At 39.7% G+C, this 14080-nt stretch overlaps 1 protein-coding gene across 6 annotated transcripts in view; it reads right to left on the bottom strand.

The window, feature by feature from the left end:
• CELF2 (CUGBP Elav-like family member 2) overlaps window positions 1-14080 on the bottom strand; it is a 307113-nt gene that overhangs the window by 56634 nt on the left and 236399 nt on the right. For all 6 annotated transcript variants that reach the window (XM_087420841.1, XM_087420838.1, XM_087420836.1 and 3 more), the window contains exons 6-8: window positions 13031-13110; window positions 8830-8988; window positions 4834-4897 (exon numbers count right to left, since the gene is read on the bottom strand). In XM_087420841.1, coding sequence (XP_087276967.1) covers window positions 4834-4897; window positions 8830-8988; window positions 13031-13110 — 303 coding nt within the window. The remainder of the gene's footprint in view (window positions 1-4833; window positions 4898-8829; window positions 8989-13030; window positions 13111-14080) is intronic.

Genomic DNA, 14080 nt, shown 5'->3' on the forward strand with positions numbered 1-14080 from the left:
AGTGTGCCAAGATGACAAAAAAAAAAGAGGAGAATACAGAGATTCAACTTTTCTTTCATTACTTGGGGAAAGAAGATCCTTCTCAAAATGAAGAAATGATGTACAAAACAGATGTGCAATATGCCTACTTGAAACTTAAGATTTAAAAAAAATTATTTATAAGAAGAAGGGCATGAAAATTTAATTTAATGTTCACCTTAGGTAATTTTGTGTCTTATTGTTCATAGCAATTACCATAAATCTGCATATCAATAAGCGAGAACAGATGTCAGTTGTTACAAGTGCTTGCCAATCAGGTCTGTTAAAAAGTGACAGATGGGTGGTTATGGAACATTCTCATAAGGCCTATTAGCACATTCGCAGGAAGCATCTAGAGTGGAGGGTGGGAGACTCGGCCTTGGGAAGAATTCCGGATCTTTGCGGGTCCACGACACACACTTCACAACTCAGGAGTGTCTCAATGCAAGATTCTCAATAATGTTTTTGCAAATGTCTTCTCTCTTCTCTACTTGTCACAGACACCCTCAGACAGTCTTCTCCGGGAACAGATCTCAAATTGATGAAAGGATCATTAGGTTGTTGTTTTAAGCAAATATTTGCACTCTACAATTTTATTGTTATTTTTAAAATTTAGACCAGCATCCTGAAACAGAATTACTACAGCTTTATTGAACATCAGAAGCAAAGTGAAAACAGTTGCCTCTGTTTTATTAGCAAAGATACCCTTCTTCCACCATAGCTTCATAATCTCAATCATCTCTTTAATCACAATTCTTCATCCTAAAAAAAAAATTCCCCTAACAAAAACAGTCCACTCTTAACAAATTTGAAATCATGTCCAGAATGAAGGGAGGCAGTTTTCCTGTTACTGTCTCTGAATTGCTTCTTTTTGAACAGTTTTGGGGCTCTCTCTGCATTACTTATCTACGGCTTGGATTTGTTTGTTATTTGGCCTGTTAAACAGTTTGTGAAGGCGAGTCACTGTGTTTACAGAACATACCTGAATTTGCTGAGACACAAAGCACTGTTTTACAAGCTTCGGGGCAATAGAGAGCTCAGGGTTGGGATGGATTTAGAATTTGGATCTGCCACTAGCTTAGTGACTTTGGCCAAGTTTGTTAATTAACCTTTCTACTAAGCCTCAGTTGCCCCACCTGTCAAACGGGATACCAATGGTCCCTGTCTCACAAAGTTGTGATATTTGAGGATTCTGTATCCTAATCCATATTATGCCATTTACTGGTCCTGTGGGCTCACATACGTTAGTGAATCTTTTCATACTTCCATTTTTCCAATTGTAATGTAGTGACAAGGTGGTGGTTCTGTCCTTGGCATGCTGTGAGGATAAACTACATGATTATTTCAAGGAGCTCTGTTAAAAACAAAATTGTAAAACACTACCCTTGTTTTTCTAAGATGATAGTCTTTTGAGATGATAGTTGTTATAACAAAATTAATGACCAAAAAGCCACTCTTCCCGTATTCCTCCTTCTTCAGGAAAAATCCAGACTTTGAGCCTAAATTCAGACCCCAGGATTCTGAGATTTCAGAAATTCATGGAACAAATACCACAGTCGAGTGAGACATGGACAAGTTTTTATTAGATTTTTTAAGAGGCAAAATAAATCAATCAACTTCAAGGATGCACAAAAAGTATACATAAGCTCATAAAGATTTTTCCTAATCTATTTTCTGCTTTTAAATTCCATATTTAGCAAAAGTTCCCTTTTATAAAATCGTGAAACATTTGAAATTATTTTTAGTTTGAAAGGAAAATAAGTTTTTTTGGGAAAAAAGAAATATAGTTGACGTCTCACTCAATTTTATTGATGTAACTACTTAGTAACTTGTCATCTAAAATTCCTTTTTCTGCTTCTTTTTTTGGCTTTATTGCATTTTCTCCTCAAATAGAAAATATTTTACTCATTTAAATGAGACATTTTAGACTCTGGTGATAAACTTCAATCCCCAGAAGGAAAGACCATTATATTTCGAGGGCTGTTCACAACAAAATATTGGTTTCAGAAATGATATTTCATTCCTTGGTGATGGATTTCCGTGTTGGATTACTTGAGTGTTACATATGGAGTTTATTATATGGTGCTGTAAGACATGAAAACTGCATTTCAATTGTGTAGGTGCCCACTCGAACTATGCTAGAATCTCAATCATTCAACAAGTATTTGAACCTCAGGTGGAGTCTGGGATAGATGACATCTCGGGTTCCTTCATATCGCTTCTACCGGATGTGTTATGTACCACACACTCTGTAGCATGTTTGATGCTGTACAAACTCTATTTCCAAATCCTTGACAACTCATCTGTGAAGATACTGTCATTAGTTTATATCATGTTTTTTGGCTTAGATGTAAAGCTAAAGCCAAATTTCTTAATTCAAAAACCAGGCATTTCACTTAAGCTCCACTGGGAATGTATCCAAAACATACATTCCCAGGGTTTGTCGGTTTATAAATTTATTCACTCATCCACTCAAAAACAGTCATGAGCACCTCTTAGAGGCGTGATGGCTGAGCTCGTCAGCCCAGACTACGCCCTCTCGGAGCACCAATGTTTCGAGAGTTTTCAGAGAGGTGAGGGAGGAAGGTAAGGAAGTAAGGGGCTTTGGGGGAAAGAGGAAGAGGGCAGCCCTCCCACATTTGGGGAGTTGAGGGAGCTTCCCTAGGAAGTGAACTCTTTACCAATCCACCATGTTCACTTTATGATACCGGTCTAGATGACTGGCAAAGACAAAAGTCAAGCTCTACTTTTGGGAGAAGACAAAAGAGCAGGAGGCCACATAACTTGACTTTATTGAAAAAAGAAACATCCCAAACCACTATGCTTCCAACACTTAGGAAGATGAGACTTGATTATGTATTTGAATGAATGGCACCCTTTATAGAAATCGCCAAGCACACACAGCCTTGACATCTACATTTTTGTATTCCAAATATTCAAGGTGATGGCAGATAATGGACTGCTCAGCATTTGATCTCACAGCCTCTGTGGACTCAGTGTGTTGAATTTAATACGTTCACGGTTCAAGAAAGGGGTATTCTGGAAAGCCCAGAGGTTTACAGAACGCCTTTAAATTAGCCGTCTGCTCCATGCACCTTCTAAGGTGACTCCCAGATACCCTTAGTTTTTAAATGAGCACCAGAGCATGTAAATGCTAACATCCTGACCTGGAGTTGGTGAGGCAGAGGCACACACAGTCTAATGAAAAATGACAGGGTACTCTGTCCACCCGGGAAGACGAACTCGGCGGTAGCCTCCGCACCCAGTGACCTCCTCTGCATCATTTAACCATGTGTGGAAAAGCCTGAGGCTTCCTCTAAGGAAAGACCCTAATTTCAAATCTGGGTGGGTCCATACTATTAGAAGAAAAACAAATCTTGCATCGGCAGAAGATGTGACAAATCTTAGCATTTACTTTAGAGCTTGCAGTCTGGAGGTTTTCTCTTTTTAAAACACAGAAAACTGCCTGAATATTTTACTGATGTGTCTCCAATTCCCTTCACAGAACTAAAAATAAATTAACCATTTAATGTGATCTTAGCTCCAAGGCCAGCTTCCCAAACTGTATTCAGAAAGATACTGTTGAATGATTTAACTACTCATTTGAACATGTATTTTTTCTAATAATCCAAAAGCTGTATTACAACAGAACAAGCTGGTGGTTCCAGTAAATTTAAAGCTCAACGAATAATTCAGCAGCATTTTGACTCTAGGCCAGTATGTCCTGTCAGACAACAAGTTACCATTAGCCCGTGAGGCCACAATGGAAGACCAGGCCGACGATCACAGAACACATGTGAGCAGAAACCTACGTATGCTCGTCGAAAATCTTTCCAGATCCATTCAATGTGAAATAAGAAAAAAACCAAGGATATGTATTTGGAAAAAAAACAACGGGAAAAAAAGAGTTTTCATAGTGACAGATAAAGAAATCTGGCTTTTATTCTGCACATTCAGGTTTCATTTCATTGCCTCGGGGTGTCCCTGATTAAAACAAACTCTGCTTGATCCAATGTGCCAAAAATCTGTTCTCCTTGCCCTCTCCCCCACCTTTTTGGAATCAAACAAGGAAAAAGCTTCCTGTTCCTCATGGCAGGTTAATGGCACCTGTGTTTCGATAGGCGGCGTGGGCTGCCTCCCCTGGCCCCATGGTAAGTTAGGATATCAGCCTGGAAGGTGACACAGCAGGAGTGACCTTTCGCTAATCACTGCACCTCAGTTACTACTGACACAGCTCATTATGAAAAGAAATCCTTCACGAGCTGGCTTTCAAACCCAGTCCCACTTCGATTTTTCTCAACAACAAAGATTATTCTTTCACATAAAAGCGTCTGATGCACAATTCTGTCAACTGGGGTACTAACGTAAAAAAAGGCACCCTGTTAATTGTCTGCGGTTATCAGGCGACTGCAAACTGTATCAAAGATAGGCCTGCAATCTTGGCTTTCATTACGGAGGTCAGAACATTTTTATTGACTGTCTGTTATTAAAATTTTAGAAGGATGTCGATGATTTTGGCTGCCCTGGATATACAAATCCTGTTGGAAATTCCCCAGTAACCAATCCCATTAAAAACAAAACACTGAGTACACTATGCAGGAATTCTCAGCCCCCTCATTTTATAACTTGGAAATGCCAGAGGTAGGGGAGCAGCTTCTGAGCTGCTGACTCTAATTTTAACACCTAAGCCAGAAAGCAAATAGGACTGGTAATGACTCTCTGTTCTTCTTGTTTCCTGCTTCTCTTTGCCCTCTGAACCCACCCCAGATTCAGACAACAGCATGGTCAAAAGGAAAGGCGTGTTTCATGACTTACCAGCCATTTGCTGAATACCACTGAATGCACCCAGGTTGCTGGAAGAGGTGGCCTGCTGCAGAAGCTGCAAATGAACGTCAAAGGGTCCCGTCAAAACAACGTGAAGATGAGGACAAAGGAACTTCCGAATTAAATTGGGGGCACATCCAGTTTCCTTTACATTTATGTAATTGGTTACTGCTGCCTATTAAGGGACTGAAGGTTCCGAGAGTTGGGGCTGTAAATCCATATTAATGTCTAATCTCTATTAAGATACACAGACACTGGGGAAACTCAGTAACATTGCTGCCTTAAAACAATTAATCAATTTACTCTTTCTAACAACCAGGTGTTAAATCCACTGAAACCAAAATGGCGTGACTAATGCTCTCTCTCTGTAGCCTAGTAGTTACCGTAACTCATCTCTGTCAATCAAGGTCTATCCCCTCGGTCTCTTCCACTTTCCTTCACAGCTCAGATTACTTCATCCTTCCTTAGAAGCACATGGATTCACTGACTCTTGGGCCGACAGAGAAATCATCACGGTAACTACAGACATAAATATATCTATTCACAGCTGTACAGTTACAGCTCTGACTATGCCACCAAGACAATGGTCACCCATTTTAAGATGGTCTTCACCAGCAGAGAGAAACATACCATTTGTCAAAACTTCAAGGTACCTGGTGCTATGTACGTTGATGCTATGCATTATAAATGGTAGCATCTTTCTTTCTTTCTTCTTTTTTTTTTTGCTGAGGAAGATTCGCCCTGAGCTAGCATCCGTGCCAATCTTCCTCTATTTTGTATGTGGGTTGCCGCCATACCACGGCCACTGATGAGTGGTACAGGTCTGTGCCTGGGAACCAAACCCGGACCGCCAAAGTGGAGCACGCTGAACTCAACCACTAGGCCACGGGGCCGGCCCCTAAATGTTAGCATTTTTTAAAAAAGAAACTGACATACCCGTGAAAAGGTCTCTGCCTTTTTGCCTAGAGCTTTTTTTTTTTTTGAGGTATTTTATATTTATTGTTTTTTTTTTTTCTTTTTACTTTTGGACACCCTTCACCCATTTCTCCCATACCCCACATAAAACTTTCAAAAACACATTTTTCCCCCATGTAGAATCAGTGGGTTCCACAAGGTAAAGGCATGTGGCTACCGTTCTAAAGTGTTCCTTTATTTGCCTAATTCAGTTGAATTATAGGTTAACTTAGGTGCTATACTAAGTGTTTGACCAAACTTATTGATATTCAGGTAGAGCAATATAGACATAATTTGTACGTGGGGGCAAGCATGTAACTGTTTCCTATATTCAAATGTACGTGGATAACAAAAAGTATAGATTCACCAAATTTATTATTAAAAAATTATCAGGAAACTATGTGCTTAGGAGGAACAAGATGAATTCACTATTTTAAAAAGAGCTTTCGGAATTTATTTGGAGCTCTGCAGAACATAAGGTAGAGCACTGTCATTCCTCTGGGTAAGTATAGGTCTCTTCAGTTCGATAGGAAGAAAACTCCATGGTAAATATGACTCAAAAAATGGGCATCTATCAGTTGACTTAAAAGCTCCGAGTGGAATATCAGTGGTTGATTAAAGCTAAGTCTTAGGTACAATGATCTTGTGGGGATTAACATTAACAGGCACCAGAAAAATGTCTGTAATGTTCGCTCATGCTTCTCGACTCGCTGGGATACGTTATCTAGTATATTACACACACACACACACACACACACACACACACACACAGAAAGTGAGGAAGAAGGAGAAGCTAGGGATTATCCATTCAGATAGAAATCCTTTATTTTGGTTTGATTTCTTGGGTTTCCTATTCTCTTATAGTTGTAAGCCCTTATACTCTCCTCCTATTAGATATTTTTAAAAAATTAAAGTAAAATTAAGTTAGCTTTGAAGATATTTTGAGGAATTATTAATACCTACTGAGGTAAATGGAAGTACCTGGACTGTCATTAACCTATTACCCAGGATTCTTTCCACTGATAACCATTCTCTGGTGAGCCAGAGTCAGACTCTACCCCTCAACACAGGGGTAGGGAATGCGTTAAAGGGCAAGCGCTCTTTCAAAGAAATGGACTTTCAGTTGAAAGGGGTAGAACAAACATGGCTGAGAAAGAATGGAAGCCCACAGTAGCGGAAAATGTTGTAAAGAGCGTATAAAAACGTGTTTTTATAAATGAGGCTGAGATTACTTCTCTTTTAGGATACAGAAGTAATTTTCAGACGAGATCAAAGAAACATGTGCCAGAGATTTCTGTAAGCCGTGGGGCATGGGAGATATGCCAGAAGACCGGGGACAGGCACATGTGTCTTGGTTTTCAGAAATGGTGGAGCAGGAAGCTGGATTCTTAGAAATTACGACAAGGTGAGCTTGGCATCAATCTCTGATAGAAATTCTGGTATGCGTAATTAAATAGAGGGTCTGTGAACAACTGAAAAGCCCAAGTTTGTGAAAAGCAAAATTCTTGTTAAGCTAGATTCACTTCTTTTTTCATAAAATTTCTAGACAGACAAAGAAAAAAATATGGCAGAGCATGTGCAGATTTTAGCAAGACATCTGACGAAATCTCTCATGGTGTCTTTGTGGATATGATGGAGGAATGGCGAGGCTATGACAGCAAACTCAGTCAATGCTTAATCCATGACTCAGATGAAGACCGAGAAGCATGCTCCTCCTTTATTAACCAAACATCGGCTAAATAGCTATTATATGCCAGACGCCACTAGGCACTGGGAGCAGGTGGGTAAAAAGAATGTGAGCCATATCTATCCTCAGAGTCGCAGCACGGCAAGATAAAGAGAACATGCAGAGGGCTGAAATCCCGCTCGACCACCAGCAGCATGATCTTGGGTAAAGTTCTGGAAGATCTTTGACCTTCCCTTTCCTCACCTGTACAACAAGCAGGGTGATCTTACCTTTCAAGGTCATGGGGAGGACTACTTTACAGAACAGTACAGGGGCTGCTATAAAGTAAGGCTCATGGATCAGACCATCAAGAGAGGGACAGTTAAAATGTCAAGTGATAGAATTAGGACCACACACACACACACACACACACACACACACACACACACGAATAAAAGGCCCCATCTCTCAATATGAAATTATATTAAAAAATGTGAAGCCCAGCATTTACGTTCCAAAGCAGAAAAACGGGAGAGAGTAGCCTGGTTTAACAGTAATTCAAGTAAAAATAAATAAAAACTTAGAGGAGAATTAGCTGCCTTCTGTCTTGTATGTGGCATAGTTACTAGAAACACCACTCTCTCAAGCTACATGATGATATCTTCAAGTCCACACTAGGGGTCACTGCTCTGTGCTGTCTCCATTTCACTAAGGGGATTGTTTTAAATTCTGGTTGCTGTATTTTAATGAAGACACTGACAGAGTGAAACCGGTAACGTAAGGAAAAACAAGAAAGTGAAAGTTAGAAACAATGAAATGTTAAGGGATGGCTAACAGAATTGGGTCCATTTGGCCTGAAATAGGATCTAACTTTTTGGTCTCAAATAAAGAAAGAAACATTTGATTTCGTCAACAGAGCTCCCCTGGGAAGGCCCAGGATCACTTAATGGGAGGTCCAAAGGGGTTTCATTCGAAGTCCCAGTGTGGACTGGACTAACCTGTGGGGTCATGAGCTCTCTACCCACAGCTGCCTCAGTATCGTTAAATAATCATCTATCAGGCATGCTGTGTCCCTTCTACTGCAGGATTTTATGATACCTCTGAAAGACTCGTTAGAAATTCAGCCTTGTGGGACTCTGCTCAGTCTACATCAGGCAAGAATTAAATTAGTCACATCCTCATGCTAATCAATTTAACTTGGAAAAATATTCTGCATCAACGCTGATTTCAACAATTTCCTGAGATGCAAAGTGTCCCGAAAACGAATTCTTGAGCATCCTTAGGGGACAGGTGTGTTGTCCGTGTTCCAGTGGGGGTGCTCCCCTCTCCTGGGGACCACACGCTGACGGGCCTTCTCCAGCACTTACCGCCAGGTACTGTGGGGTGAGTCCGCCCAGCCCTGTCAGGTTCCCCCAGGTGGCAGTGTTGAGCTGCTGCATCTGCTGTGCGAGCTGCTGCTGGAGGCGCCTTTGCTCTTTGTCCTTCTGAGTATCCGCGAACTTCACCACGATGGGCGAAGAGCAGCCCTGGGGTCAGACACAGCGGAAAGTGGAGAAGGAGTTACAGCCTGGTCGAATCCTCGCATGATACTCAGTCAGCACTGGCTCTAGCTCTCTGAACTATTTTGGAGCACATGGAATGGTCTGGAATGGTTTTAAAATGGTTTGATATTCCTTCTTCTTCTCTTAAGAGTACCATCAAAGGAAAATTCCAGATACTGCCATTGGTTTCTTTGGGGATCTGGTGGTCGGTGAAGCCATTTGCTTTCTTGCTCTGATTATTAAACTGCCTCTCCTTCTCTCTTCCTTCTTGTCTTCCTTCAACCATCCCAGGACCTCCTCAGAGACAAGAGACCTTATCAGTATTCTTTAATTAAGCTTCCTGGTTCGCATGTCTGAAAGATGGACTGGTCTGTGTGTGTCTGCCTGTTTCCACGTGTGATCACGAGACAAAGAGGGGGATAAGTTGTAATGGGAGTGAAAACGCCTCTCATTCATTTATTTTTTCACTCTTCTCAATGTTCAGTTATGCATTTTCGAACTTCGAAACTATGGGAATCATGTCAATCCAGCAATATAATAGGGAGAAGTGGATTTCGTTTTAGGAATGTGGATGAAGGAAAGAGATCATCAGAGAACATAAGTACTGACCAACATAATTGTTCTCATGTTTTCAGAAAAGTCTCTCTTCCTTCTGTATCACATCTACTCTATCCACAATCCCCAGAGCTACTGGACACCAAAAAAATCAGAATTCTAGTCAAAGGAGATTATCCTAAATGGCAGAAGGAGGATTCTACTTGGCTTCCTATCCTAATGAATCTCACCATTCTAGAAGCTTCTTTCAGTTTTCATTTCCTTTAAAAGGCAAGGAGTAGGGGTAGTGAGCGAGAAATGACCAAGGGTTATAAAATAGGACAAATTCAGGTTTGTGAGAGATCAAACCATCAGGGAGACAGAGGGCCTCACACCTCAAGCATGAGGACTTCCCTTCAAAAACACCTTTTAAATATTTACTACTTGGTAAATACTCAGCAGAAACATGCTCTCCTCCCTCCCCACTCTCTTCTCTTTCTTAGTATAGCTTGCCTACACATTTCATCACAATTAAAGCTGCTAAATTTTGCTGAGGTAAAAAGAAGTAATTCTACCCAAGTGACTAAAAAGAAAATTTTCATTGAAACTCAGCATGATAATAGACCTCTCTTTCCTCTCAGAAATTTTATATTCCTATTTAAATGAGCTTTTCCCTTCCCTTGGGGTCATTTTTCTTTCTCCTAGAAAACAAACTTGCTTTTTTTCTTTTCTTATCACCTTGAGTAGTTATTGGGATGTAGCTATGAATACGTGAGGCTGTTATGTCTGTTACTACCAAAAAAATGTGTGACCAGTGAGGTGACTGTTTCAGGGTTGAACTTCCAGCCTGTGGGTCTTCAGCTCTGGTAGCCACAGTCAAAGTACAGAATATTAAATTGCATAAAAGTAATATTTCCACCATTTAAAAAATCTATACTTCATTTTTCTTCATCTGCTCCACATTTCAGCACTTCATACTTTAAAGAGAGCAAAATACTCTGAAGATGGAAATTACATAGAGAAAGGGTTTTGCATGGAAAAGGGTTGTTATTTTGTATCAAATTTGTTCCATAACAAATTATAGCACTTCCCTCTAACAGTACACTTACTGTTGTTTTTTCTTCCTTAAATACCAAAAAATGATAGAAAAGCAGAAAATTAGGCCAATGGATTACAGCTCAAGAACAACTTGTTTAAATCATGAAGGGGAAAAACGGGATGGGGACAGATTGGAGGAAAGTGGGGAAACAGAAGGTACGATATAAAAATTAATTATTTTTAAGAATGTATTTTTTTAAATTTTCACATTCATGTCATTTAGAATTCGACTCTTGGTTAAAGATGTGAGTCAGAGTCCTGAAAATAACATAAATAATTAAAATAAAGAAAAACAACAAGCTTCAGTTGTACAACTACTATGTATTGCATAATATATAATCTTCCATTTATATGTCAATATTTTTGAATTAAACAATAAATTTAAGCATCTGAGGGCCCCTTTGTTTAAATATGGATGTCCAGATTTAAAAACAAGTGCAAATTTGATGTTTTATAATGGAGATATTATACAAAAGATCGAGGATTTCTTATGAATAAATACACCCCATTCTCTCTAGCAGATTCTTGTCATTCTGAGAGCCTGTTACTTCTTGGTTTGGGTTCATACTCAGTTCTGCTTCACGTTCTTGAGCTCTCCTTCTGCAGAAACACAGGAGAACACAGACACCCACACCAGCACCTCTCTGGCTTTATTTGGGGGGCCCTGAATGGCCTGAGGGGTAGCAGTGTTTCTAACAGAGCTGAAAGAATTTAGGTTAAAAAATTATCGAAGGCGAGACCAATTTAGGTACAAATCACTAAATTACTGGAAATAAAATAATAAGAACAAAACACATATATGGAAGATAATAAATACAAGTAAAGACTTTCTTTTTCCTAATAGCATTTTCATTTTAATCTCCAAACTGAAATGTAGCTGGAAATCAGACTGATCCATAATAATGGAGCAGCCCAAGTTAGGAGAAATGGGAACAAATCATTGTCACACAGGTAAATGCATGTCGTACAAGATTAGATTCCTAGATATTTCAGATCCTGCTAATTATTTCCTATCATGGCTGATTTTCACCCGAGCTTGCCTTCAGGTGAGGGGGTGTGTATGAGTATCTTAAAAATGCATTGCACTGAAAGGAAAGCACAATGATTATATAAGATATGTTAGGAATATCAAAGTCAAAATTACGTTTGAAAAAGACAATAGGCTTTGCAATGCTGATATCAAAACTCAGAAAAGTACAGTAAACACTTAGTGACAAGGCCATGCACACTCCTTTCCCCCCTTCCACCCACCTTGTGGCTCGCTATAAAAAATCGCCCACAAAACATGACGCATAATGATCACTTAGCTCCCAGCATGCTTTGGGAGAGGCAGCATTGCAAAAAACAAACAAAACAAACAAACAAAAAATAAACCCCCCAAAAAATGGAGGTGAAAAAAGAAGCTCAACCAATAAAGAACTGTTGGCACATTAAATAAAATTGAAAATATTTTTTTTTCAAAAGAGGAAAAACATAACTTTAGATAACACCACAAGGCCACCTCCAGAAAAGATCACCCATTCACAAAGATACAGTATACAGAATACAGCAGAACATGCGCTCCCAGATGGTTCTATCGGACAATACAGAATAAGTAACAGCATATCACTCTTGGAATGCTTTTGTGCAAAATTCTGAAGGGCTGTGACCTAAATCACAGACTAGAAGTCGAGACCCATCTATCTGCCTGTGTGGGTGAATACCCAACCAGCGTATTTATCCTCCCCTAAGGCCACTCTTTCTTATTAGGAGACCAAATTTGAGCCTTTATGTTTTTTTGTTATTGTCCATTTTTTCGTAAGGAGACAAATCTCATTTTTCAGGGGACTCTCATACATTAACATTTTCAAATGGTCAAATGAAGTAGGAGAAGTATTAACTTTTCCCAACATTCCTGATGCAAAAACAATTCTGTTTGACTAGATTAAAGATACGTTGACCCCACGTTTGAGGGGGGAAAAAAAAAGAGAAGAAGAAGATGAACCCTGTGAGTTAGCACAGGGCAGGCTGCAATTTGGGCTGGGGGCTGTTCATCCTTCCTCCACACCACGCTGGGCTGGGGGACATCGTTGGTCCTTTAGGTACAGAACAATACGTGGCTTCAACTGCATCATGACTTTACTTGGCAGGACCTGGGCCAGTGCAATTAAAGGCTCAAAGAATAATGTCGAGCAAGTGCAAGGTTTGACTAAATGCATTTCAAGTCATTAGGGGAAAAACTGAGAGAGAGAGAGAGAGAAAGAGAGAGAGAGAATGAATATGAATGAATGAAAAGAGAGATGGTGAGAGTTGAAATCTGTGATTGTCATGTGAACAATCCACGCAGGAGAGAATCGCTTTACCATTCCCCATCATTTGCACAAAGAAAACAAAGAAAGGGCAGATGATACAATACCTCCATGGTCTGAGACTGATGCATAGTTTTGATTGCATTCTGTGCCATTGCCCTTGTAGAAAATGTGACAAACGCACAGCCTGTGGGAAACAAGGGACAGGGAGCAGGAAAGACAAAAAACAACAAGACAAAAGGGTTGGACGCTTGTTAAACCAACACAGTCTACGAGAACTGCCACAGGACGACACTGTTCTCAGTAGTACATAAAAATAAACAACTTCTCTCTTCCGTTTTATCTGATTTTGCTTTTTACTCACAGTGCTGACTTGCTAATCTGACCCAACCAGAAAGATTTATCTATTGATTAGTTTCTTTTTTTAAATGGAGACGAGAGGAAGGGAACTGGGTACTTTTTTAGCCATGGGGGTTGGAAATGAGCAAGACCTAGTTTGCATTTTCTAAAATAAAAAGTTGCGATTTTACATTTTCTCCTTGGCTGATTATCTTGACTCAGGGCATCCACACGTTAGGAACTTTGTATTTCAAGTTTTAGCGTTGATTTTTAAGCAGCAAATAATAAACTCCTCACACCAAGGGCAAATTAGCAAATAAATTCCAAGAGCTCAAAATGTCAGCAAATCAATATATCTACTTTCTTCTGGGTAGTTAAGAAATGTGTATGTATAAATATACATTGATGCTATTCAAATGCAAATATACCAAATCCTGCACAAACTATTAATTAATTATGAATAGAAACAAATGCTCTATTATTCTGAGAATATTCAATAGTGCATATAAGGTAAAATTTAAAAATTTGCATCTGCTTTCTTATTTGTATCAAAGCTTCATGACTTTTGCAAGTTGCAACTTTCTGATATGTATCAGAGATCTGACCTAAAGTCTAGCATACCCAAGACAATGTACATTTCTCTAAATATCTCCTGTGAGACCCATCCAGCTTCCCATGGCTATTTTTCTCATGTGCTGTAAAAATATCCAGAATCTATAGTGCCGGCTCTGGCTCCTGGTAGCAGCCTCGGCCACCAGGCAGGTCGCTGCTCCAACTACACGGCTCATTGCCCTTTTCACTAATAAAAACAGTGCCTT

The sequence above is a fragment of the Ceratotherium simum genome, chromosome 32, assembly GCF_057802395.1.
Source record: "Ceratotherium simum simum isolate JZ-2026a chromosome 32, ASM5780239v1, whole genome shotgun sequence".
In the NCBI taxonomy this organism is placed as follows: Eukaryota; Metazoa; Chordata; class Mammalia; order Perissodactyla; family Rhinocerotidae; genus Ceratotherium; species Ceratotherium simum.